The sequence below is a fragment of the Camelus dromedarius genome, chromosome 24 (genome assembly GCF_036321535.1).
Source record: "Camelus dromedarius isolate mCamDro1 chromosome 24, mCamDro1.pat, whole genome shotgun sequence".
Lineage (NCBI taxonomy): Eukaryota > Metazoa > Chordata > Mammalia > Artiodactyla > Camelidae > Camelus > Camelus dromedarius.
In genome coordinates, this window is record NC_087459.1 from 30,266,357 (window position 1) to 30,293,452 (window position 27,096).

At 46.5% G+C, this 27,096-nt stretch overlaps 1 protein-coding gene and 1 long non-coding RNA gene across 6 annotated transcripts in view; one reads left to right on the forward strand and one right to left on the reverse strand.

Annotated features, from left to right (window-relative positions):
* Window positions 1–27,096, reverse strand: part of LOC135319244 (uncharacterized) — a 40,205-nt gene that overhangs the window by 9,263 nt on the left and 3,846 nt on the right. The window contains exons 2-4 of one of the 5 annotated variants that reach the window (XR_010377716.1): window positions 16,765–16,843; window positions 11,813–11,904; window positions 8,518–10,274 (exon numbers count right to left, since the gene is read on the reverse strand). This is a non-coding gene — a long non-coding RNA (uncharacterized LOC135319244). Of the gene's footprint in view, window positions 1–701; window positions 774–8,517; window positions 10,275–11,812; window positions 11,905–16,712; window positions 16,844–27,096 lie in introns of those variants that run through there. The other 4 variants (XR_010377718.1, XR_010377717.1, XR_010377714.1 and 1 more) reach the window with 4 other exon arrangements.
* Window positions 22,813–24,853, forward strand: OCM (oncomodulin). Its single transcript, XM_031432473.2, has 3 exons — window positions 22,813–22,873; window positions 23,466–23,598; window positions 24,602–24,853. Exons 1-3 carry the CDS (start codon window positions 22,813–22,815, stop codon window positions 24,840–24,842), a joined length of 435 nt encoding a protein of 144 aa, XP_031288333.2. The 3' UTR covers window positions 24,843–24,853.

Sequence of the window (27,096 nt, forward strand, 5' to 3'; positions counted from 1 at the left end):
GAGCCCAGACCCCCTCTGCTGACAAAGAGGGAACAAATCAGGGAATCCCACTCCCTTTTCCTCTTCCCAGCGTTCAACACTGTTCCCATTCCTTTGCCCCTGAAACAAAATCTGAGCTGCTTGGCGCAGGACTGACTTATCCCCAGACGCTGGCAGACGGGCCCTGTCCCCGGGCACAGTCTGCGCGCAGCAGGGACAAGTTAGCACGTTTCAGAGCCTCTCCGCTCCCCTCTGCTGCCCACTGCATCTTCGCTCACCCTCATCCTGGGGCGCCATCCAGTATTCGCCTTCCTCCTTGGCTCTGGGCTTAAAGTGATGTTTAAACCTTCTGCTTAAATCGTAAGAAATTCGATCTGGCCAAGCACTTTCCCCAGATTTAGCCACTTACCCTGTTAGGTTGGCAAATATCACATGCATTCGCCTGAGCTAAAAACAGCAAGAAGTGATTATTTGGCAGGTCCATCTGACACGGGTGGGAAACGATTTCTGGGGCCAAGTCCCTGGAATGTGGGAACTAACTGGAGGACTGAGGTTGGGAGGGGTGGGGCAGGGAGTCCTGAGTGCCATCGGGGGTGGGGGGTCCCTCCTTCAGGCCAGACCCTGGTGATGAGCTGATAGGAAGAGCACCTGTCAACCAGCCTGCACAGATGCAACTGCTTCCTTCCTCCTGGGTACCACGTGCCCACAGGGCCGTCCACAAACTCACCTTGAAAAACCACTCAGCGAGGAGATCTGCCCTGAGGACCAGCAAGTTGGTACCAGCAACAGCAAAGCTGGGGGTTAAGAGCCAGATTCTAGAGTCAGTGTCTGAGTTTAACTTCTGACCCTGTAACCTTGACCTTGGGCAAATCTTTGCACCTCTTTGAGCCTCAGTGTCCTCATCTGTAAGCTGAGGATATTAAAGGAATAGTCCCTCCGAGGGTCTGTTGTGACGTTTAAATGAATTCATTTACATACAAAGCCCTCAGAATGGTTTCTGTCCCAGAATAAGTTCTGTATGATATTATTTTTGTTACATTCTAATGAGTGGAGACAGACCCCCAAAAAGTAAACCAATGCTTAAGATAATTTCAAAGACATAATATCTATGAAGAAAACAACACGGGGAAGGAAGATCTGAGTTTAAGAACAGGACAATCTGCAGAGCCGGGCTTCCTAAGAACTGTAGGAGGAAAACCGTAGTGGTTTCCAGTTGAGTGCTCTTTTAAAACTTCAGATTGAATCACCCAAGGACTACCTGGGTGACACATAATACCTTCTCCGTATAAAAATTTGAAACATCATACGTAAGGCTTAGCTGAATCAGCTCCAGAGAGGAGATGAGTCTCACCCAGGACCCCACCCTCATCCCAGGCACCTATTTTTTTTTTAATTGATTCCTGCCTGCGTCATCCTGCTCCCAGGAATATGTATTAGTTCACAGTAGAAAAGAGATCTTGCCTTGGCCAGTTCCAAAGTGATGTGTAAGTTCTCCGATCTGTTAAATAGGTAAGTTCTTTGGAGTTCCACAAAAAGGCCACCTTGAGACCTGTTCTCTGGGGGGACCATTCCCAGGCAGAACCCCCTTCCCAGCATGGCTGTTACCAGATGCAAGTTCATGGGCCCGCCGCACCGTGAGGCCAAATAAATTGAAACATTGGAGTCTGGAGCAGAGAAAGGTTCACTGCAGGGCTGAGCATGGAGAACGGGGTGGCTTATGTCCAAGAAAACCCCAAACTCCCGGGAGGGTTTCAGCAAAGCATATTTAAAGGCCAGGTAAGTGAAGGGGGTCGCAGGGTCCGTGATCAGCTGTGTACAATTCTCTGACTGGTTGACAGAACACGGTGGTCAACACTACCGACCCCTAGGCGCCAGAAGGTCTGGGGGCTACGCACTCTCGTTCATCAAGTAGTTCATTTCTTCCCTTTGGTGGTGGTTTTAAGCATCTCAAAAACTCAGGAAATATACATGAGACACTATTATCTGGGTGCTTCAGAGAGGACCTACAGCAGAGGCTACTGGGGAGGGGTCTGAGCCTGGAAGGCCCCACAGGGTCCTGCTCGGTTACATGGCTATTTCTGGCTTCCTCTGAAAAGAGTCAGAATGACAAGGCAGAAAGGCTTTTCCTTACCATCCGCTGTGGCTGCAAACCTAACGCCTCTTTCCAAAGCGTTAGCTCAGCGTGGTGGCTGCAAGGTCCAGGGATCCACTTTTCTTGATTAAACAGAGAATGTACTAGCCAACCCGAAGTTATGGATTCCAGACTTGGCGTTGGATTGGATTCAGGGTCTGTGGGCCCCTCTGGCTGGTGCAAGTCAGCCCCTGGGATGGTGACCAAGAGTGCATTCCTGTCCCCAGAGCACATGCACGGGTGGGCCAGCACAGGGACGGGCCCAATACGCAGGGCTCTCCTCCCCTCTTCCCCGCACCTGTTTCTGTGGATGCCGCCCTCATCACCAGACCCCAAACTCTCAGGCTTGGTTTTGGTTTCAAGTGCTAGCGGAGGCAGACTGGGAACAAAACGGTTCAGGACAAAGAGACTCACTCTTGCCTGTTACCTCTCAGCCCAGCCGCGGCAATGGCCAATACTGTCTCCCCAAATGACGTGGAGGCTGCTGTCCAGCTGCAAAGGGGAGGGGGTCCGCTCTCTTCCTAAAGTGGGGGTTGGTCCTGGGGCATCAGAGCAGCTGTGCCTTAAGTCACTCAGTCCAATCCTCTTGCTTTCAGATGAGAAAACTGAGGCTCAGAGGGGGCTGGTTTACCCAGGGCCCTCACTGGGCTTCCAGACTCCCAGATCCTGCTGCCGGCATGGAGACCACGGCTCCCCTTGTAGCATCTGGGATGGCAGGGAGCGATTACCTCCAGAGACGACACAGTGTCATGGTTAAGTGCACGAGCCCTGAGCTCAGTCTGCCCAGCTTCAGCCCCTGCGTGTTCACTTACCAACCCCAGGACACCGAATGGCCATTTAATTCCTGTTTAATATAAGGCATTCAGCCTTAGGGAGTTCGTCTGTAAGATGGAGATTAAAAAAAAATAGTACATGTTTCCTACAATAGAGCCTGGTATCTGACCCGTGGTTAAGTGCTTAAAAAATTCTGGATATTATTGTTATTAATTTTGACATCGTTCATTGAGAACTCTTTGTGAATTAGAGAAAGTTTATATTCTGGGGAAGGGAATGGGGCCATTCCCTTGCTATCTGCGGCTAGGTCTGTGAATCTGAAATATTGCTTTGGTGGCCATTAGCACTCAGTCATGCCTAGGGACAGTATATAAATTAAAAAGTCTATTTGTAATGACTCCTTCTGAACATAGATACTTGGCTCCTCTAGAGGAGGGTGTTTGAGATGATTTCCTTAACAACTATATGCCAGATACATCCTAGAAAAACACAACTCCTTTCACACCCACTAGAAAGGTTATGATTTAAAAAACAGAAAACAACAAGTGTTGGCCGGGATGTGGAAACCAAAACCCTCATGAATTGCTGGTGCGGACGTAAAATGGTGTAGCCTCTGTGGCTCTTCCAAAGGCTGAGCACAGAATGACCACGTGACCCAAAAATGCCCCTTCTAGGTACACAACCAAAAGTATTGAAAGCAGGGACTCAAACACACACGGGGACGCAAATGTTCAGAGTGGCATTATTTACAATAGATCGAGAGTAGAAATGACTCAGATGCCCACTCCCAGATGAATGGACAAGCCAAATGGGATTTCTACATGCTGTGGAATATTATTTGGCCATGAAAAAGAATGAAGTATGACACACGCTACAAGGTGAAAAAGCTCGAAAACATGATGCCAAGAGGAATAAGCCAGACACAAAAGGACACATAGTCTATAATTCCATGTATATGAATATTAAGAATTGGCAAATCCATATGGATAGAAAGTAGATTGGTTTTGGTCTGGGGAAAGAGCTGGGGGATGGGGAAACATGACTTACTCATGTGGGGCTTCCTTTTGAGGGTGAGGAAGACATTTTGGAACTAGCTAGAGGGACGGCTGTACAATGTTGCAAATGTGTTTGATACCACTGACTGTTCCCTTTAAGATGCTTAACGTTATGTGAGTTTCCATACACACACACACACACACACACACACTCGTAACCCATCTGTAAGGAACTTCCACGGAGATGGCAGATTAGGGCTTGATTTAAGTCGAGCCACATCTTAAGTTAAAAGCAAAAGAAAAAATAATCCGTTTATCTCTGTATCATTCCCAGAACCTGGCAGCTTCAACCACAAAGGCTTCTTTTGCCAGCTAGGCTAATCCAGAAAGAATCTCAATGTCGTCAGGGAATTATTTATGATCCTAGACCAGAACGAGAGCTGCTTCATTGAAGAAGCACTTAGGTAAGAATTCTCCAACGTGCCCCTCCTTTATTATTCTTTTTAATCATTATAGATGCCCCAGTCTAATTTATTTCAAGATCTTTAATTTCTCCAGAAGCCTGGAGAAATTCTCTAAGTCTGTCTAAGTAGGGCTATGATCCTCAACCAGAGGTGATGTTGCCCCACCTGGAGATGTATGTATGTCTCTGTGTGTGTGTGTGTGTGTGTGTGTGTGTGTGTGTGTGTGTGTGTGTGTGTGTGTGTGTGTGTAGTTAGCTCTTTGGGGAGCTAGAGAGAAAACCAGAATTATTTTGCCCTTGGCTGTATAATCCTGACTAACATCTGACTTCGTTCATTCCACGGACGTTAAGCTTTGTGGAGCGGGGAGTTGTGGGGGGTGTGGGATAGCAGCATTCAGCATTTCACACTTGATCATTTCTCAAATTAGGGAAATGGGTCACCTCCTCAGATTGCTTGTTCCAGCTGCCTGCTTGGGGTCAGAAGCAAAAGCAAACGGGGATCTCCACCAGAAGTCCTGTCCCTCGGATGCACGCAGCTGGGGTGGGAGGAACAGGGCGTCTGGCTGCTCGCTGCACACCCCTATCAGCCCACCACGCGAAATCCCATTTTCAGCACTTCAAGAGGCCCTCTGCCAAGCATGTCTGCTTTGGATTCTGCAGCTGTGATCGCTCTCGCTGGAGGGGGTGTGAAGAGCTGAACATCAGAACTTTCCAACCCAACCCACAGGGACTGTCTTTCCTGCCAGTGCCTGCCTCTGACTCCTGTCGATGGGTCCCTTCCATTCAGACGACCGTCCACACCATCCACGGGCAGCGTGAGGTTGCCCTTTCTCAGGATGGTCGAGCCATCAGTTTGTAATTGGCAGTTAACGTTTCTTGGGTCCTTTGGGAGTGCCCTCCTGGTGCACACCCAGAAATGCCATCCTGGTGACAAAAGGGGACTGTGATGCCCCTTGTTCATAAGAGCCCCGAGCGGATGCTGTAATTGAGTTATTGAGTGTCTCTCCTTCCTGGGACATAAAGTCTTGCAGGAGGAGTGAAGCCAGACAGCTCAGGGGAATGGGATACGAATGGAGCTTTCCGAATCTCTAGGTTACGGGTTTGGCTTGGGTCCCAGGGGAGACACCCAAAGGACACCTCCTTCCACCTCTCCACAGGATTAGCCAGGAGTCCCAGGGTCTGTCCCTGAGGAAGTGAGCACCAAAGAACCCCTGGGCAGCTAAAAACCCAGGTCACCCTCACGGTCAATGTCGGTGGTATTTCCCACCAGCCACTGGCCAGTGTCTCCAACAAGCCTTCACCAGAGGCTGCAACATGGTGCCCACAGGCCAAGACCAGCCTGCACAGTGTTTTGATTGGCCCCTGCAGAGTTTGAAAAAAAAGAACTGCCAATATGGAAACATTTGGGGATTGTATAGGAAAAAAAAATCTGCATTTTCAGATTCTCTTGAAAAATCAGAATACCTGGCCGCACTGAGCCCACATGCAGTCCCAGCAAACAACCACGGGCTGGGCTTCTGAAGCAGCCCCTCTCCTTAGAGCTGGTTGTGGTGCCCAGGGCCTGCCTCGCCAGAGTCAAAGCTGCTCAGACCCTTTGCACACCTAGGCGCTCCAGTCCTGCTGAGAAGATGCAGTTCCTCCCGAAGGTGGTTCTGACCAGGGAGGAGTCCCCGGGGGCCAGGCCTGGGACTCACCACAGCTGCCCCGAATGTTTACAAAGTACTTTCCCACACACGGCCTCACTTACAGGCCCTTGTAAATACAAGAGGGACGCAGAACATGGTAATTACCTGCAACAGGAGATCATTTGGCCCAGTTAAATCTGCCAACGGGATGGCCTGATATTCCTGCAGAAGGAAGTCCCCCGGGGGCGGGGGGGTGGGGGGGGTAGGAAAGGGGCACGGGGAATTAGATAAGAGGATCTGGCCTGGACCGTTGGGGAACTTCTCGTTTCTAGGTTAAAACGCGATCCAGGGAGTCAAAGGAACTGTAGAGTCAGGAGGAACTGGGTGAGAGCAGAGAGCTAGAGGCCAAAGGGTGGGAGCTGATGGAGGCGGGAGGAGGGAGGCCACATGGACCAGCGAGGACTCAGCCCCGCAGGCAATAGCGACCCCTGGTGGACATGATGAAGCATGCACCCCCGTTCCCTGAATCTCACCGCTGACAACCATCAAGGTGAAAATGATTGGAAGCTGGGTGGGCACTATGCACCATCCAATGTACCAAATGCATGGTTTTAAATACCTCTCACAACCACCCAGTGATTAATGCTATTATTACTTCTCCTTTTCACACTTGAGAAAAGCCAGGTTCCGAGAAATAAACTAACTTCTCTTATCACATCCCATCGCTGCACCAGGATTAGATCCGAGGCAGCCTGGCTCCCAGGCCCAGCCTTTATCCACTTCAAAAACAAAAGCAGGTCCAGCAACTCCACTTCTGGGTATACACTCAAAAGAACTGAAGGCGGGCAGGGGGCAGCGAGCATAGCTCAGTGGTAGAGCGTGGGCTTAGCATGCACAAGGTGCTGGGTTCAGTCCTCAGGACCTCCGTCAAAAAAACAACAAATAAATAACACACATCACGGACAGCTTCCTCTGTCTGCACCAACAACACCTGCACTTGTTCCTGAGAACCAGTGAGGCATGTTTTCTCTGTAAATGGTTAGTTCTTTTTTTTTTTTTTAATGGAAATCCTTTCTATTATATTTTAGGCAGCATGAGGGCAGGAACAATGTCTACTAGTGCTTGGGGACCCCTCCACGGAAATCCCACATAGGACAGTTCATGAAGTAGGTTCTTAATGACCTCTATATGAATCAAGCCCTTAGGAAACCCTTCTCTCTCCAAGCCACTTCCACTACCCGGCTTCATAGAAGCTTCTCTGAGACTCGGACTCTGTTGAAGCTTCCGTTTGCAGAAGCACGTGTGTGTGTACTACTTGTGTGGTTAATTGCCACCGCCCACCTCAATGAATTATTAATATCTGAAACCAGATGTAGCATTTTACAAATGGCTTACAATTCACAGACGGTGGGTGCATAAACACGACTGATTACCGTCTGCCCCGAGAATCATCGGAAATGTGCGGTGCATTCACACCCCAGCCAAAAGCCTGCTCTGTCAGGGTCGGCTCAGTATCCCGGGCTCCAAAATGACAGCTTTGGGCGCACATGTGCGCAACCCCATGTTCTCCAATCGGTGTGTTTGTTTTGTCCTTTTCTGGATAATTTTGAGACATCGGAATATATTACAGTGAATACCGAAAGCAAATGCCTTACTTTTCTTGTGGAGCTAAAACAATTTTTAAGGGAAAATAAAAGAAAATGCAGGATGTTCGTCAAATCCCGCAATTCGGGTAATAGTATTTTATTTTTTGACAGATTGATGTTTTTGATGCCATTTGTGTACACGTGCCCCTGTTGTCAGGCTCTGGATCAAAGGCATCACACGAAGGGGTTATGCGGTATATTTCAAAAATCATATGAATTCATTACTTGTCATTCCACGTTCTTCCCAGGAACCTCTTTTTAGCATAAATTTGGTCTCCAAAACAATGTCATTTAGCCCCAAATTGGGGTTTTGGTCCAGATTTATCCCTTGGAAATGGAACGAGGTGGAAGAAGTAACTAAAAAGTGCACAAGTGTAAAATGGTGAACAATTACAGGGTGAGGGGCAAGAGGGTAGTGCACCAGCGGAACTTCCTGGAGGCTGAGCAGCCCCAAGTGACAAGCGAGGCCTCTGCCCGCACAGGGTGGCCCAGGCTTGAAGCATCCGGGACTTTCTCTATGGGCATCATGGACCCTGTGGCTTCGGGAGAGGCCGGTGCAGGTAAAATGGAGATGGGCCGGATGGATGGCCCCCACATCCCTTCTGCAAGATGCACAGAAGGTATCAGCAGACGCCAATCATTGCTTGCGGTCGCCAACTGTGCCTCAAATCTTGAAGCAGCGTGAGTGTCTGTAATAGGGAAGAATAAGTCTGACTCCGCTTTAGATCTGTTCCTTTAGCTCTAACTCTGTGCTGCTTCCTCTGCTTAAGTCATACTGGTTCGGTACCATTTTATAGACGTGTTCCCTAGCGCCTGAAATATACAGGAGAGCCCGTTCTCAAAGCTCTGACCTTCAAGGATATAACACTTTCTCATTCATGCAGAGATAAAAAGTTGCAGAGCAGAGAATAACATTTGTCTTGTTGGAGGTTTACAGGGACACCATGACCTGACCCACATGGACGGCTGCAAGAACAAAGGATTCCAACACCAAAAAGTTTGCAACAACCAACCATAACCCCCCCCCCTTTTTTTAGTATAAAAGGAGCCTGAATTCTGACTTGGGGAAGATGGTTCTCCAGGACATGAGTCTGCCATCTTCTCTGTTTGCAGGCTTTTCGAATAAAGTCATTATTCCTTGCCCCAACACCTCGCCTTCCGATTCATTGGCCTGTGGTGTGGTGAGCAGATGGAGTTTGGACCCAGTAACACATCCAGAGTGGTCGGGTGGTCACCAGGCTCCAGCCGTAGGGCCTCAGAGCAGTGGCTGTGCTCCCAGCCTTACCGCCTGCCCTACAAGGATGGGGCGCCCGGCTGTGCAGACATGAGGAGTGTAGGCCAGCTGTGAGAGCCACCCGACTGCAAGGTCAGAGGGGACAGGCCTCACAAGGACACCCTCACTTCTGACACCGCACTGGGGAGAGTCCCCAAGCCTCTCTCACGTCTGGCCATTGGCTGGAAGGACTCACAGAACCCACCGAGGACTGTTGTGCTCACTATTCTGGTTTCTGACATCAAGTCAGCCACAGGAACTGGCACATGGGCAGGTCCAGGAGGGTTCCACGCGTGGAGACTCTGCTGTCCCCTCCCACGGAGTCCCGCGGGTGACACCACGCGTGGAGTATCACCAACAGGGAGGCTCACCCACACTCCAGTGTCCGGGGCTTCTGCTGGGGCTCCAGCACCCACTGCCCGACAGCCGACCTTTGCCCTCTGGCCTCTCCTAGAGGGAGGGCTACACCTGCCCCCAAACCTTGACAAACACCTTGGCTAAACTTCAGACACACTCCTCTGAGCCCTCTTGTCCACTAGGCCTTAACCTTGGCCTCGGGAAACTGCAGACTCAGCATGAAGGATTTCATCCACCCCCGCACCCACTAAGAGACTGGAGCAAATGCCAGCCGCTGTCTAACCGCCGAGGCCTCGTCTCCTGGATGACCAAGCCTGAAGTCCCTACCTGGGGAGGCTCAAGACAGCCGAAATCATTTGCTGCTTGAGACGCACTCTGGCCCCACAGTTCCCGTGAAAGAGCTCCCCTGCCCACTTTCCGTCACTTCCCACTGTCCGGACTCTGCTTGAACCTCTGCTCGCCCCGCCCGCTTACTGCCCCTTCCTCCCCTTAAAGCGCCCAGTCTCCCTGCACAGATCTGCGCTGAGCTGAGCTTAGACGGGAGCCACCGCGCAGGGGCCTGAGCTCCGCCCGTGCCGCCGTCACCGACGTCTGGCCCCGCTCCTCTTCCGCACAAATCACCGTAAGTCACACTGTTCAGTGGTCTGGGGGCCAGAGCCCCAGCAAAGACACTCCTATCAGGCAGGGCATTCTGGGAGTCTAGGAATAAGCCCCCAGGAGCCGGGGGCAAAAGCCAGCCCTCTCTCCAGGCGAGGTTAACTCTTCATGACAGGTGAGGACGGTGCCCTGCGTCCTGGCTTGGGCAGGGAGCAGCTTGGAGAGCGGTGGCGGGACAGGCTTCCTGGACCAGCTGACCCTGGGATGCGGTGACCAGAAGAGGAGCCTGTGGCTCGGGGGCAGCAGGGGTCCTCCCACCACAGCCCGGGAAGAGCAGGGACTCTCCCACCGGGAACCAGGAGGGTCTGGAGTCCTGCGAGGACAGCCAGGTACCAGCGGTTGGGCTTCTTTCTGGTGCTTCCTGGATGAAAACACTTAAAAAAAAAAATATTATGCTGAGGACACTTAACATGAGATCGACCCTTTCAACACACTTGCAAGTACGACACAGTAGTGTTATCTCGAGGCAAAGTGTTGTGCAGCAGATGCGTAGAACTCATGGAAAGACTTCTGACAACCCCCTTTAAAGATGAGAAAACTGAGGTTTGGAGAGGGCAGCTGACCTGCCCCAGACAGGAAAGTAAAGAGATAAATAGGAAAGTGCGGAGGTACACGGGTGCCCAGAACCCCCCCCAGACCCCTCATTTCCCACACTCCCGATCAGCACCCCGTGCTGCACACAGGGACAGGTCTTTTCACGACCCTTGCAGTTGAGGAAACTGCCTTGGAGAGACAGCGGGGCTCGGGGCTCGGGGCTCGCCCGAGATCATGCAGCTTGTAACACAGCTGAGTTGGGACTGGATCCCAGCTCTTCTGCAGGTGGCTGGTCCCCTCTACATGGTGCACGTGTGCCAGCCGAGTCCCTGATAAGAGGACGAGGCGGGAACCACAGTCCTGCGGCAGGAGGCTGTTCACGCCCAAACGCCGGGTCCCAGTCGGCACCACGTCTCCCTCGGCCGGAATTGATTAGCTTTTAGGTTGAAAAGAAACTCATTCCTTCAAACAAGAAACATGTCCAAATGCTTGGCCAAAAAGAGATTCAGACACATCTTCATAAATCTCCAAAGCGTTTCCCTAACGATGGGCGTACGGTGACCTGAGAACATGAGTTCACTAAGAAAGCACCCTGGAGCCCCTTGCCCACGTCTTATTTTCATGGTGGTGTTTATCTTCTGGTTTGTTTACTGTCCCCCTTCCCTGGAAGCTCAGCTGCACGGCAGTGGGGATCATGTGTCTCGATCAACACTCTGTCCTCAGCATCTTGAACACCAAAGTTGTGTTAAATTAATGAGCTCCCACCCAGGAGAACAGACACACAAAAGACCCTTTATGAGAAACATTTTAGGCTCCAGCCCAAAGCCCCAGCTTTTGAAAAGAAGAATTGGACCAAATTTGACCTTGTTTAAATCGGTCCAAATCCCTGAACATATAACCAAATCGTTCGTCATTCACTCTCAACTTGGGCAGTGTTTAATTTGGTTGCTTATAACCATATTTGTTTTAAGAAGGGTTTCTCTATATCATTGTTAACATATTTTCGTTTTGTGCACCGATTTTCTTGATTTAGAACACAACCCTCTTCCATGTTTGACATGGAGTCTTCCCATTCCTGCTTTTGCCCTCCGCTTTGGTGCTGTGGTTTCCACTCGGGGGGTCTTTGTGCCCTCTGACTTGCCTTCCTCTGGTGACATCTACAGGCAGCCGCGAAGCTTGTGCCCACAAACAGAATTACAAGGAGTCTGGAGAACTCCGGGTTCCACTGGGAATAAACATTCCGGTACATACACACACACACACACACACACACACACACACACACACACACACACAATTTTTAATTTCATAGTTACTTATTATTAGAAACCTTAATACTTTATATAATCTTTAACCAAAAATTTTTCTAGTAACTTACAATTTTTAAAAAATTGTGGAGACTTCCTCCACTTCTGGCAGGTTGAGGTAACAGGAACTGGATGAACCCTCCTGCCCAAAGCACCTACAAAACTGGACAAACGAGGAGACAGCAGCTTTTAGACACTGGATGGCTGACAGCAAAGGACAGTGATCCCTGGAGGGGCAAGTGAGGCTGAGAGCTTCCAGGCTGCAGTGCGAGGAGGAGGCTCCTGGGCAGAGCTCAGGAGTCTCCCTGAGCAGAGAGTCTGGGGAGGCCAAAGCCACTAGAGTTTGCAGGGCAGAGCGCTGGTGAGGAGAGGGTGCTGAGAAAGCCCTCTGGAGATTTGAAAGGCTCCTTCTTGAGTCTTCAGCTTAGTGTTATCAGCGGATACACAGAAGACAATTACCTGGGGCCAGGGCTGGGGGCGGACAGTCATGAAGTAAGCAGACAGAAGCCCACAGATTGCTGGGACTCAGCTCAACAGACAGTGAAAAACTGTATCACACACGGAGCATGAGGTCCAGTGCTCAGAAGGTGGGCAAAAGTGGCCCTTGACTAAAGATAGGTCTGGTTCCGTCTAGCAAAGCTTAAAAGCCAACCTCAGAAGGACGAAACTATCTCCAAGTAACTTAATTATGTCCCAGAACACAGCTCAAGCATATACGTATTTTTAAAATAGAAGAACATCCAGTGCCCAACAAGGGAAAATTCACGTCTGGCATCCAATCAAAAATGACCCCAAAATGAGACGACAAATCAATCAAGTGAAATGGCACAGACAGAATTAGTAGAAAAAGATATTAAAATACTTACTACAGAGGAGAGGGTATAGCTCAGTGCTAGTGTGTGGTTAGCATGCATGAGGTCCTGGGTTCAATCCCCAGCACTTCCACTAAAATTGCATAAATAAGTGAAAATTTTAAAATAAATAAAACTAATTACCCTCCTTCCCCTGCGCCCCCCCAAAAAAGAGATACAAAAGACCCAAACAACTTCTAGAGATGAACAATACACTGAGTAGGATTAACAGATTACACACTGTCGAAGAAACAAGCAATGTACTTGAAAATGCAACAATAGAAAAGACACAGACTAAAACACAGAGGGGGAAATTCTGGGGGGTAAAAAACAAACAGGCATCAATGAGCTGTAGGATAGCTTCAAATGGCCTAATGATGTATGCATAATTGAGTAAAGGATGGAGGAAGAGACAGGAAGTATTTGAAGAAATAAGGCAGCAAATTTTTTCAAATTTTTGAAAACTCTCCTGACAGGCTCAAGAAGCCCAACAAATATCTTGGGAAGAAAAAAATCAGAGGAAGAAAAAGAAGGAGAAGGAGGAGATAATGACAACACAAAAGCACCTTATCATAAAATTGTTTAAAACCAGAGATAAGGAGAAAGATCTTAAAAGTAGCCAGAGAAAAGAGACATGTTATGTTCAGAGGAAAAAAGATACAATTGACATCAGGTTTCTTATCAGAGGCAGTGCAAGCCAGGAGGCAGAGAAGCACTGTCTCTTTTTGGAGGGGCGGTGAAATTTTTTTTTAATTGAAGTATGGTCAGTTTACAATGTTGTGTTAATTTCTGGTACATAGCAGAGTGATTCAGTTTTACATATATATATTCCTTTTCATATTCTTTTTCATTATAGGCTATTACAAGACACTGAATATCTACAGGAGGACCTTTTTGTTTATCTATTTTATATATCATTGTGTGTATCTGCAAATCCCCAACTTCCAATTTAAAGCACTGCAAGGGAAAAATCAAACAGTTACGCTGTGTGAGTTCCAAGACGGGGCCTCACTCGGAGGTCTTACACTTTCTCTCTCATCCTCTTGGAATCTGGAGGCTGTCATGCCCTGGAATTTTGCATAAATACATATAATATTCATGAATAATCTTAAAATTGCCTTGCAGTTAAGGATCTGCAGCAATTAAAGTCTGTATGCAAAGGGAAAACAAAAAATAGACCACTGTACCATTATTTTAAATTGGCATATTTGCCTCACATCAAGACATGGGTATTCACTTTGTTTTCCAAAAACGAATAAAAGAACCAAAGATTTCAGTGTCGTAATGATCTAGTTCCTTAAATACACAGCTGAACTCACTTTCTCTAAATGCACAGGATATGTGGTGCCCAAGGGCTGAACAGCCCTCGTGGATTCCTAGGGCACTGCTGAACATGTTTTTATTTCCTAAATTTAATTGTCCTCCATTGCTTAGAAATGACTCGTGTTTCTTTAAAAAAAAATCGCCTGGGCCTGACAAGCTAAGGGAATGGTGGGGCCACCACGCACTACCTTGGTGATGCACAAAAAGCGCTGGATTTCGGGCCAGGTAGGGGTTGCTGCTCTCTCCTTCTCTAATTAGCCAGGGTTCTCTTTTCTCCTCTGTGTCCTGTGACATTAATTCTGCTTGGCATCTCACCATCTTTCATTCTGGGAGCAACTGTGAATCGTTAATAAAGGCTCAATTCCCGCAAGAAGCAAAACCAGCAAGAAAATTCACTGTGTGCCGGTTTTCCAGACAGCCGCCTCCAAGATCGCACCCCGGTGCTTAATAATTTAGCCTTTCGGGCAAAGTTCTCTTTAGATAGGTCAAAACATGAATAATTCAGGTATTGGCGAACCATACAGCTCAGCTGTGCTGACACTGGCCGAAAAGGACCTGAAGCACCTACAAAGAGGCTCAAGGTGCCCAGATCAGGTGGCTAGGTCACGATGACACCAAATTTGGTTAATGGGAATCCCAGGTCAGATGCAATGCTATCAAACTACAGACACTGCCTGCTACGTTTTGCAGGTCGCTGAAATGTCTCACGAAGTAAAAATTCCTGCCAGGAAACCACACTCTGCATCTCTAGTCGCTTCTCTCTCTCTCTCTCTCTCCCTCTCCCTCTCCCTCTCTCTCTCTCTCTCTCACACTTCCCCAGATCACTCTTTGACTCTTCAAAGCCCAACACATCTTCATCCTCAGCAGGTGAACCTACTTCTTAACTGAGAAAATAGAAACCATCAGAAGACAGCTTTTGGCCCCTCAACCCCATTTTCCCACTACCGGCACCTGCAACCCACGTACTATGCCTTCCATCCTGATCTGTGAGGTGAACAAGCCACGTCCTACCTAAGCCAGCTCCTCCATGCAGACCCTTGGACCCCATCCCCTCTTGCCCACTCAAGAACATCACTCCATTTAGTCTCCCCTCCTCTCAATCCTTGATTTTTCAGTGCCTAATAAATCTTTCCCATCAGTGTACAAATATGCTGTTTATTGATCCTATCTTTAAAACTACAGACATACCTCCGAGATGCTGTGGGTTTGGCTCCAGACCACTGCAATCAAGCACATCTTGAAATAAAGTGGGACAACATAACTTTCTGATTTCCCAGTGCATAGAAAAGTTATGTTTACACTATACCATAGTCTATTTTATGTCTAAAAAGAACAATGTATGTATCTTAATTTTAAAATACTTTATTGCTCAAAAATGCCAACCATTATCTGAGACTTCAGTGAGTCATAGTCGTAGTGACCTCAAAGATGACTGATCACAGATCAACATAACAAATATAATAATGATGAAAATGTTTGAAAACTGCAAGAATTACCAAAATGTGACACAGAGATGAAGTGAGCAAATGCTGCTGGAAAAATGGCACCAACAGGCTTGCTTCATGCAGGGTTGCCACCAACCTTCAATGTGTAAAAAATACAATATCTACAAAGCAGAATAAAGTGAGATATGCCTGAAATTCTCAGTATGAATGGCAAATAAGCTGTCTTGGCTCGTTTGGGCCGCTAGCACAGACCGCAGACCAGGCGGCTTGAACAACATATGTTGACTTCTCACAGTCCCGGAGGCGGAGAAGCCCACGGTCAAGGTGCTGGCAGACTTGGTGTCCAGTGAGAGCCCTCTTCCTGGTTCACAGCCAGTGCCTTCCCACTGTGGGCTCACCTGGCAGAAGGGGACAAGCAAGCTCCCTGTGGGTCTCTTTCATAAGGGCACTAATCTCATCCGTGAGGGCTCCTCCCTCATGACCTAATCACCTCCCCAAGGTCCCCGCCCCCTAATACCATCCCCCTGGGGGCTAGGTTCCAACATTGGAATTTTGGGGAGACACATCCAGTCCACAGCATAAGCACGTGAGAAGATGCTGAACATCACAGTTGTTAGGGGAACGCAGATTAAAACTGCAACAAGATGCCACTACACACCAATGAGAACGTCCTAATTTAAAGAAAGACCGGCCACGCCAAGTGTCAGCTGAGGATATGGAGGGGCTGGAACTCTCTTCACAGTGAACTCACTTTTGCCGTGTGAACAGGAGCGTGTTACCCAATGTTAGTAAGATCTCTGGGGCTTTTAGGTTATTCTTCAACATGTTTTCTCTCCTGAATTGAAGTTCTTTGGAAAACAGGTTGGCAGTGTCTTAAAACTACGTGACCCAGCTATTCCACACCAGCTTCCTCCACTGAAGATGTAGGCTCCCCAAGGCATGTCCTCCCTCCTGTCCTGTTAAAAACAGCAACAACCGTCCCAGCCACCACCACCCACTACAAGACACCTCATGCCAGCAGTGGGAGCCACCCCCAGAGCCCCAAGTTCAAAGACTTCGTGCCGAGGAGTTCCTGAGTGTTTTTCAGCAGAAACCTGTCTTTGAAGTTTTTGCTATCTGACAAACTCTGTGATTTATTAGATCAACGTATCAATTTTTGACCAAGGGCCAAAAATAGTAGAAGAGCCCCAAGCTACTCCAGCACACAGAGGAGAAAAGAAACAAAACGCTTTTAGAAGGCTGATTTTTTCATGAACGAGAAATGTGAGCACCTCCGTCTCAACTTACCAGTGGGCTGCAGGGAGCATTTAACAGAGACTCAGTGAGTTAATTACGGAGAAACAGCAACTAACCCCAATGTAACGAGAGAGGCCACAGCTCTTACTCCAGGACATCCTCTGTTACCTGTGCGTTCTTCCCTAAGATGCAGGTGCTCTGCGGGTGCTCCTTGAATTGGGCAGACATCCCCCGGAAAGTCAGGCCCCTGGAAAAAACATCCAGTAAGAGAAACTTCAAGGGAGAGAACATTGTCATCTAAATAATTGCCATCTAAGAGAGTTGCTCTCTTTGCTGGCCCAGGGAAAGCACCTTCCTGGGGGGAGATGGCCGCCCTGCTTTAGGCAGGTAAGGGGAGAGCAAGAACTCTTCCTGCGTTTGTTGTTCAATTGCCTTCAGCGCCAAGTGGTCTACGAGGCATGTTCTGATCACCTTTAGGGCCAAAATGACTTCTCTTCCTGAGCGGTGAGCCAGTTTCCTTCAGTGAGAGGCTACAGCCCCTGAACGGTCCTGGCCAAGCACCTCTAGTCACAGCTCGGCCACGGACACAGGAAGCACCCTGCGGCGTGTCTGGGTCTCGCCTGGTGGAAGTCCCGCAGAAACCCGTGATCCTTCAGCCCAGAGGACGGAGAGAGGCTGCAGCCGGCCAGCGCCCGATCCCACCTCCTCCACTCACCACACCTCACGGCCGAAGTCACAGGGCAGGGCCCTCCAGCCTTCTCTGCTCAATCTTGCGAGGGTGGGCAGCAGCCATTTTTTTTTAAAGTAAACTTTCTATTAAGTAAAACATCCATACAGAAAAGTGCCAGGCGCATTTCCATAAAGTAAACACGTAATAGGGAAGAACAAATCTGACTCCATATTAGATCTGCCCCTTTAGCTCTAACCCTGTGCTCTGTTTCCTGGGCTGAGTCCTGCTGGTTCTGCACCTTTTGTAAAAGAATGTCGCCTAGAACCTGAAATATATAGGACAGCCCATTCTCAAGGCTCTGACTTTTAAGGGTGTAACACTTCTCCTTCATACAGCAATAAAAAGTTGTAGAGCAAAGAGTAACATTTGTCTTGCTGAAGGTTTACAGGGACATCGTGACCTGACCTGGACATCTGCAAGAACAAAGAATTCCGACACCAAGAAGTTTGCAACAACCAGCCACACCCCCTCCACTTTTAGTATAAAAGGAGCCTGAATTCTGGCTTGGGGAAGATGGTTCTCCAGGACATTAGTCTGCCATCTTCTCAGTCTGCTGACTTTCCAAATAAAGTCATTATTCTTACTCCAACACCTCGCCTCCCGATTTATTGGCCCGTCATGTGGCGAGCAGAACGAGTTTGGACTCAGTAACAAACACACCCATGTGGCCAGCACCCAGGTCTAGAGACAAAACTATCAACACCCCAGACCTCCTCACCCCAGTTACTGTCCTCTCAAGGAGGATACGCTGAGTAAATATCCTTTGCCTGTTCTCGCTTGGTTGGTCTTCGTGTACGTCCACACGGGGATACAGAACTGAGCCGACACAGACCCTGAACCTGCCCGCGTGTGTCTTACTGTCCAGCGAGCAGACACGTGGCTCAAGCAATCACAGCAAGTGGGACCGTGCAGCTGTGACGCTGCTGTAACCGCGAGAAGCACGGAGATTCAGCCGCCTGTGGAGTAGGGCTCTGACCTGGTCTGGGAGTCAAGGGAGGCTTCCCGGAAGAGGTGGCGCCTGAGCAGAGATAGAAAGACTGTGTGTAAGACACCTAAAGCAAGAGGAAGGAGACGAGTACTCCCAGCAAATACAACAGTACAGAGAGGCTGTGGCTGGAGGGGGCTTGAGTAATCTGAGGGACTAAAATGGGAGCATAAATAAATAAATAAACCTAATTACCTCCCCCCACCAAAAAAATTAAAAAGACAAAAATTTGTAAGCTCCATAGTAAAAAAAAAAAAAAACAGGAAAATTTGATTAAAAACTGGGCAGATGCCCTGAAGAGATATTTTTCCAAAGAAGACACACAGATGGCCAATAGGTGCAAGCAAAGTTGCTCAGCCTCACTAATCATCAGGGAAATGCCAATCAAAACCACCGAGAGACACCACCTCACACCTGACAGAACGGCTGAAACGAAAAAAAGACAAGCGATAACAAATGTTGGACAGGATGTGGAGAAAAGGGAGCCCTTGTGCATTTTGATGGGAATGTAAACTGGTGCAGCCACTGCAGAAACAGTAAGGTGGTTCATTAAAAGTTTAAAACTAGAACTACCGTATGACCCAGCAATTCCACTTCTGGGTATTTATCTGAAGAAAATGAAAACACTAACTTGAAAAGCTATCTGCACCCCCGTGTTCACTGCTGCATTATACACAATAGCCAAGCTGTGAAGGCCACTGAAGTGTCCATCAATGGATGAACGGATAAAAATATCACACACACACACTGGAATATTATTCAGCTGTAAAAAAAAAAAAAAGAATGGAATCTTGCCATTTGCGACACCATGGGTGGACCTTGAGGGGATTACGCTAAGCGAAGTAAGTCAGACAGAGAAAGGCAAACATCGTATGATTCACTTATATGTGGAATGTAAAACAAAAACAAATGACAGCCAAGCTTATAGGCACAGAGACTAGATTGGTGGCTGCCAGAGGCAGGGGGTGTGGTGTGCGCAAAAATGGGTGAGTCAAAAGGTACAAACTTCCGGTTATAAAATACGTAAGTCATTGGGATGTAACGCGCAGCACGTGATGACGTTTGATAATGCTGTATTTGGAAGTTGCTAAGAGAGTGTATCTTTAAAGTTCTCATCACACACACAAAAAGCCCCACTATAAATGTCTGCCTCTTCCCTTCCGTTTTTTCACATATATGCACGTACTCACAGACCAAAAACTATATATATATTTTCTTAACTTAAAGACTTTTACTACATTCACCAAGTACATTCCACTCACGTATTCCCAGCAGTATGAGGGTATTTTGTTCCCGCACCTTCACCATGTAGCACCGTTCTTTCATTTGTTAAATTACAGACAAAATAATGGTATTTTGTTTTTATTCATTCTTTCTAGTGTGTGAGCTATTTACATATATTTTAATAACTACCTTTCACTACGTCTTAGGATTTTGCGTCTTGATTTGTGTGATATCCTAATATGATAAGGTCATTTAGTTTTTGTGGGTCAGGCTTGTGGCAGATACTTCCCAGATTCATTTGCCTTTTCACTTTTTATGGTTTTTTTAAAGCTAGTGTTTCATTACCAACTGCCGTTTCCCATCATGGTTGGTTCCACTGGTTTCAAGTGTAAAGGCTTCTCTGTCTTGCGTGTGCCACTCATGTCTAACTTTATTTTTGGCTTCACTGTTTGTTTGTTTGTTTTTATTGTGGTAAAATACACATAACATAAACTTTATCATTTTAACCATTTTAAGTTCTGTGGCTTTACATTCACATTGTTGTGCAACCATCTTGCATCACCACCACCCATCTCCAGCACTTTGTCATCATCCAAAACTGAATGCCTATCCCCGCTAAATAGTAACTCCCGCTCCCCCTCCCCCAGGCCCTGGCAATCACCCTTCTCCACCCCATCTCACCTCATATTAGTGAAATCATACAGTGTTTGCCCTTTTGTGTGAATCAACAATTTGACCCCCAGATTGCACACAGTGGAATTCAAGTCATAATCTTGGCTACACTGTTGATTCAGACATCACGTTTACTGGGTCTCTTATCTTTAGTTTCCATCAGAAAAACAGCATAAAAGTCTGAAGTGTCTTCGTTTAACCCATATGCTGTTTTCATTTAAATGAGCAGATTTTTTTTTAATGTCTTTATCTCTATGGACAATTGTAAACTCTCCTACAGAAAGAAAGGATTTTGGTGCGTTTCTATGGCAACTTAATGTCAGCAACCGAATTTTTTGACTTATTTTCTGAAACAGTTTTTTTTTTTTAAGGCTGGGCAGGTTGATGCAGGCTGGTAATCTTATTTTCAAGTTCTTTTTGCTGTTCTGTATATCTATCTATTCATCAAATAGTTTCTGAGCGCCTAACTAGGCCAGGCAGTGTGCTAGGCACTGGGGCCTAAAGACAGAAATGGTGATTTAAGAACTGCTGCTCCCGACAGCAGCTTTTCATTGATGACGCAGCAAAAGCACAGCGTCAGGGTGGAGGCAGGGGAATCTGTTTGGGGGCAAATTGAAGATTGTCCAGACTGTTCCCCCCAGAGAGACGTCTGAGGCCCCTCTCTAAAGCTCCTGAACTGTCTGCTTCTAAGCTACTGAATCATTCTGATTCCAACATGAGATCAGTTTTCTTACTTTTAAAAAAGCTTGGATTCAGCCTTAAAGAAGGAAATCCTGTCTTACGCTCCCACACGGATGAACCTTGAGGACATTACACTAACTGAAAGATGTCAGTTGCAGAAAGACAAATACTGAATGATGCCACTTTTAAAAGACACCTAAAGTCATCTAACTCTTAGAGACAGAAAGAATGGTGGTGGCCAGCAGGGAGTTCTTGTTCAATGAGTATAGAGTTTAGTTTTGTCAGATGAAAAAGTCCTAGAGATTTGTTGTATAACCCTGCACATACAGTTAATGCTGCTATAGCACATACACACTTAAAAATGGGTCAGGTGGTAAATTTTATGTTGTGTTTTTTTAACCACAATTTAAATTAAAAACTTTTTTTTCTCTTTTTTACCTTTTTACCACAATTTAAAAAAAAAGAGTTTAGTACAGTGCTGGCCATATAGGGACTCAATAATGTTTGCTGAAAGCCAAAAAATAAAAAACCCTAAAAAACAGAACAAATCACGAGGCCCCAAGTCCTGGCCTCATGTATTTTCCTGCAAATTGGAGCTAGACGCTTGGGAGCGGTTGGTAGTCTCCCACCTTTTTGCTCTTTAATTGGAGTGCGCAACGTAAGACAGAGCTGGGAAATACCGAAGTCAAGACTGTGAAAGTCATCTAACCAGTGTCATCTCCTTGGCTGGACAAGTCCTTTGTATCCAACTGACACTGACTTTGAGTTTGCCAGCCCTGGACTGAGGTCAGCTTCATACGTCCACAGTTTCAGAGGTTGACCGCAGACCTGCCTCCATGGCGGCCACCAACATCTGGGAGACCCTTTTCAGTTTACAGGGCACCCTCAGATGTGTTTACCTCATTTTCACCACTGTCTCCTCTTTACTAGACTTCTGGTGTCTTCACACTTCAACAGCAGGGTTGGTTTGCAGAATTGAAACCTTAGTTAAGGTTTGTTGAGGTGGTTTTTTTTTTTTTATTATTGGCTGTTCCCACCCACCCACAGTCCCTTGAGATATAAATAGGAAAAAAAAAAAAAGAGGTTTAATTAGCAAGGCAAGACATCCGAGCTATGTCTACGTGATCCTTGAGAAGGAAATCTAAGAGGTTCTTACTATCGCTTTTTCAATCCTATATAAGGTAGGTCAGCAAGGCAGCAAAAGCGTATCTGGTTTCTTTCTCTTTCTTTTTTTTTTTTTTTCCGCTCCTTCAACTCTTTTTCCTGATTCTTCTTGGTGGAAAATCTAAAGCGGTGAGTAGCTGGTGGACCTACCAGAACCCAGACTCTTCTTTCCGGCATGCGTTCAGATTAGGCTAATGTGAGCTGTGCTCAGCATCTCTTTTCCCGTGGAGTGGACACATGGATGGATTTAGATCTCTGGTAGATGGGTTTTTGATGTCTCTGATTCCCATCCTTCAGGACAGACAGCAGCCCTTCCACAGAAGATCTGCAAGCAGCCCATACTGTATCCACCCAAAGTGGAATTTGCAACATTGCAATTCTCTGGCTGGTGTATTGAAATGCTATTGCATTTGTAACATGGTTTCCTTAGGAATGGTTTGTAGATGGTCTATTATGTAAATACAATTTCTTATAAGGAAACTGAATCAAATTGTTCTTTAGGTTGCATTTTTCATTTCCTTTTTGGAGTATATTCAGGAAAGGGCACTGAGACAAAGGAGGCTGGGATCTTTTTAGTATTTGGCTTTTATTTAGATATACTGTCCCAGCTCTTAATACAATACTGTGCTTATCACATTTTAAAATTTCTCAACCAATGCACAGCTTCTGAGAGCCAGGGGAGGGGGCATTGTCCCCCAAGATGTGCATGTTTCTGCTGCCATTTACTACATCCCACTTATTCTGTGTGAACAGCTGGAAAATGAGCATCACAGATGTCCTTAGTGCTGACGACATCGCAGCAGCCCTGCAGGAATGCCAAGGTAATGGGGAGATGGGGCAGGGGTGGGCATCTCTCATGGATTTGTACCTCCCGCAAAGCCCCCTAAATTAAAATGTGAACGATGGTGAAAATTCATGGGATCGGAGGATAAAACTTGCTAACTCAACAACTAAAATCTAAGATCTGAGTATATAACCAAAAGTGGAAAAAAAGAAAGCACTGGATGCCAGGTAGCCTGTTTGAATCCAGTGATTTCACTCCCCCCACCAGTTAGGCCAGTGATGCTGGCATCTTAGATACATGGTCCATAAAAAGAGCAGGGGGAGACACAGAGGAGAGGAGAGGAGAGGAGAGGAGAGGAGTGGAGGGGAGGTGGACAAAATGTAGTGGAGAATCTAGTGGGGAAAGCTGGGGAGGCAATGACACCACAAAGCCGCCCAGTCTCAGCCACCTCGAGCCCTTGGTCCAGTCAAAGCCCTACTTTTTCTTCAAAAAACTTCTTTGAATAGAGCATCCCTGTGGCTCAATGACATTATGAAAAGTGCTTTTAATAATCTATGTTTTCAGCTCTTTGACCCAAGTACACAATGCAATCCAGTGGGCATCAGAATAACCCATTCTCTGTTCCTCAGACCCAGATACTTTTGAACCCCAAAAATTCTTCCAGACATCAGGCCTCGCCAAGATGTCAGCCAGTCAGGTGAAGGATGTTTTTCGTTTCATAGACAACGACCAGAGTGGATACCTGGATGAAGAAGAGCTTAAGTAAGCTTTGTCCAAAGCCTGTCCGGTACCCTGACATTGCTAGGTGGGGCTGGGTCACGGTGGGGGCCAGTCTGCTCAGCATTTCTTCCATGTCCAGCCTTGGTGCTGGTCACTCGGCATATCCTCATGAAGGGGGAGAACACAAATCAGTTCGGCCACACATCTATCCACACAAACCACTAAACATGGGCACCAAAGACTGCGGCTGCAAAAGCTCATTAGTCATCTCTGTAAAAAAGAATGAAATAACGCCATTTGCAGCAATGTGGATGGACCCGGAGTTTGTCATTCTAAGTTAAGTAAGCCAGAAAGAGAAAGAAAAATGCCATATGATATCACTTATATATGGAATCTAAAAAAAAAAAAAAAAAAAAGACAAAACAGAAACAGACTCACAGACAGAGAAAGCAAATTTATGGTTACAGCAGGGGGAAGGGGGTGGGAAGGGATAAATTGGGAGTTTGAGATTTGCAGATAACTACTATATATAAAATAGATAAACAACAAGTTTATACTGTACAGCACAGGGAACTATATTCAATGTCTTGTAGTAACTTATGGTGAAAAAGAATATGAAAACGAATATACGTATGTTCATGTATGACTGAAGCATTGTTCCATACACCAGACATTGACACAACATTGTAAACTGGCTATAATTCAATTAAAAAAAATACATATATATATATACTAAAAATGAAAAGAAAAGAAAAACTAGAGGTCACCAAAGATATGTGAGTAAATACAGACCATGTGTGAAAAAAAAATTCTTTAAGGGATTTTCTTTGGCAGAGGGACTTACGGGCAAAACTCTGAAAAGCACGTTTGAAAACAGAGCTCCCACTGTTAGTCTCTGCGAGACACACCTTGCTTGCTAGGATCTTGAGTGATTTTTGCAATTGCTGGGGACAGACAGTTTGCTTCAAGAGAAGAAGAAAGGGGTGAGCACAGATATGGGGTATGGGTTTTCAGAACACTCCTATGAATCTTTATTATCCTATAGGTTTTTCCTCCAAAAGTTTGAGAGTGGTGCTAGAGAACTGACCAAGTCAGAAACCAAGTCCCTGATGGCAGCTGCGGATAACGATGGAGACGGGAAAATTGGGGCTGACGGTATGTTCACACCTGTGAGAGACTTAAGCTCAGGCAGCATTGGGGGCGGGGCTTTGGCCATGACATCAGACAGATGTGGGTTAAAACTCCCCTTTCTTAACCTTGCTGAGCCTCAGTCTTCTCATCTGTAAAACGGAACTAAAGTGAGGATGTAAACGATGTCTATATAGACTCCGGCATGATGCCTGAGGATGGACCACAGAAGCTGGTCCCTCTGGTCACTGTCTATGAACTGGAAAGTATCCTTCACCTGAATAGAGGACTAGCAACTTGCCTGGCCAATTATTTGCAAAGACATCCTAATGCACTTTAAGAACAATGTACAGAATTCCCAGGAGTGGGATTTGAGTCTCTCTGAATAAGGGGAGGATTGACATTGTCCAGTACATCTCATACCAAAAAGTCTGTTGACTTGAGTAGGAAATCCTCATAGCTTTCAAGGATTTAAACAAATATGTTTCATTGGACATTAGCAAGTCCAGTTGCCAATTGCATTACTTGGACATTACCAAGTGGGCAATATTAGAGAACAAAGAAATCAATCACCATTTATGCAGTCTTCCATGTGCCGAGCCCTGTACTCGGATTTTAGCATAACTGCATGGTTGTAGGATTACCTTTATCTGATTCTGTCCTGTTCCTTCCATGCTTTGTAGCTGCTTTTGCGCACATCAACTCAGGAGAACTTAGGTGTGTTCCTTACGTTGGTACTAATTAAAATTTAAAACTGCTATTTTGACCCTCATTTTCAAAACCTATTCAAAATGATACCACTATAACTTACTACATGGGAGTTATTCTATAGATAGCTCAGAAAAATAGTCTGGCTCTGTACATTGTAATTATATTTGCTTTCAGCAGTCAGTAGGCTTTAAATAAAGTCAAATGTGATCTTGATAAAAAAAAAAAGGAAAGGAAAAAAAAATAATTTGGGAAAGGGAAGATTGATTTATTGAAACCTAATCCTGAAAGATTTCCAAATCAGCACACAGCTTACCGATAAATATAAAGCAAATTTCCCATCTTCAGTTTCAGTCTGTAGCACCCACACATCAGCATCACCATTATTTTTATCTTTTAGTGATAGAAATTTGGGGGGCAAGGTTCGGGTTCAGTAGAGAAAAGTTAATTTGAAGTCCCACTCTGTGAAATGTTTCCTAAGTAGGTAAGAAAACTTCCCATTTCTGTCCTAAGTTGACCAGACAAAAAGCTGAGTGAGTGGAGTGTGACAGGCCAGCATACTGGATTCATTCATTGTCAGGGAGAAAGGACGGGGCTGAGGGGGAAAAATTCTAGCACGAGGGGCTCCTCACAAAGCTAAAGACATCTGTTCAGTGAGATGTGGCAGGAAGGTGGAACACGGCCAACTGTCTGGACCTGCAGTCAGTGACTCCTGCTTCTTTTGTGCCCTCGGAGCGGGCCGTGCCCACCAACTGACAACCTGCCCGGTTCCCTTTCTTCAGAACTCTCCTGGGCGTTGCACTCCAGTCTATACAGTACATCTCCACTGACCTTGTTCTCACCCCTTCTGTTCTAGAATTCCAGGAAATGGTACATTCTTAAATGGCCCAAACCATGGAGACAGAATCAGCTGGAAAGCTCCACTCCAAAGCCCCAGGAATTGGGAAACCCCACATCTCCCCCCACCTAATTTATTTATAAATGTCCCCTGAAAATGCTTCTGCAATTTGCTCATTGTTTTAGCGAGGTCATAAGACCGCCATCCGTGACTTTTTGGTGGTGGGTTTAACCAGATGACTCCTGTAAGTCCCACAGCAGACAATGCCTTTAAAATAAATTCATCCAATAAAGACACGTTTCTCAACATCCACTGTTGTGTGAGTGTGGTTTATTTCCTCAGCAAAGTGGAGGGGTGAAAGCCATCTGGAGACTGAGGGCTTTTAGGAAGAATTCTGGTTTTATCAAGCACTAAGCCAGCCACACTCATGTTGTTCACAGGCACGTGGGGAAAGCAGGTTGGGAAAAAAAAAAACAGTCACCAAGAAATGTCACCATCAGGCTAGGACTTTCTCAGTGGTTTATCTGAGTCTGAAATGCCCGTGAAGAGATTTTAGCCAGCATAAAGGCACTCCTGCGTGTGTGTTTTCTGCTACTGGGCTTTAGGATGTGGTAAGCGAGATTTAAGTGAAAGCAAACAGCACAAGACAGAAAAAAGTGTGAGGCTAACAGTGGCCCTAAAGCTAAGGAGACTTGTATGCTGGAACCTAGCAGGCACATTTTCAAGCTTTTTTATTTATTTATTTATTTTAATTGATTGATTGATTGATTGAAAAACAGGAGATCAGGGACTTGCCTGCTCTGACCCAAATCTCCTGCCTTCCCCTTCTCTCCCCCCACCTCCCCTCTCCACTTTCTCAGCCACTA

What these genes read in the sequence shown, in the direction of transcription:
- OCM (XM_031432473.2), top strand. Translation starts at nt 22,813, where the DNA reads ATGAGCATCACAGATGTCCTTAGTGCTGACGACATCGCAGCAGCCCTG. An exon ending in AGCCCTGCAGGAATGCCAAG is followed by an intron (nt 22,874 to 23,465) that starts GTAATGGGGAGA and finishes TCTGTTCCTCAG; the next exon opens with ACCCAGATACTTTTGAACCC. An exon ending in CTGGATGAAGAAGAGCTTAA is followed by an intron (nt 23,599 to 24,601) that starts GTAAGCTTTGTC and finishes ATTATCCTATAG; the next exon opens with GTTTTTCCTCCAAAAGTTTG.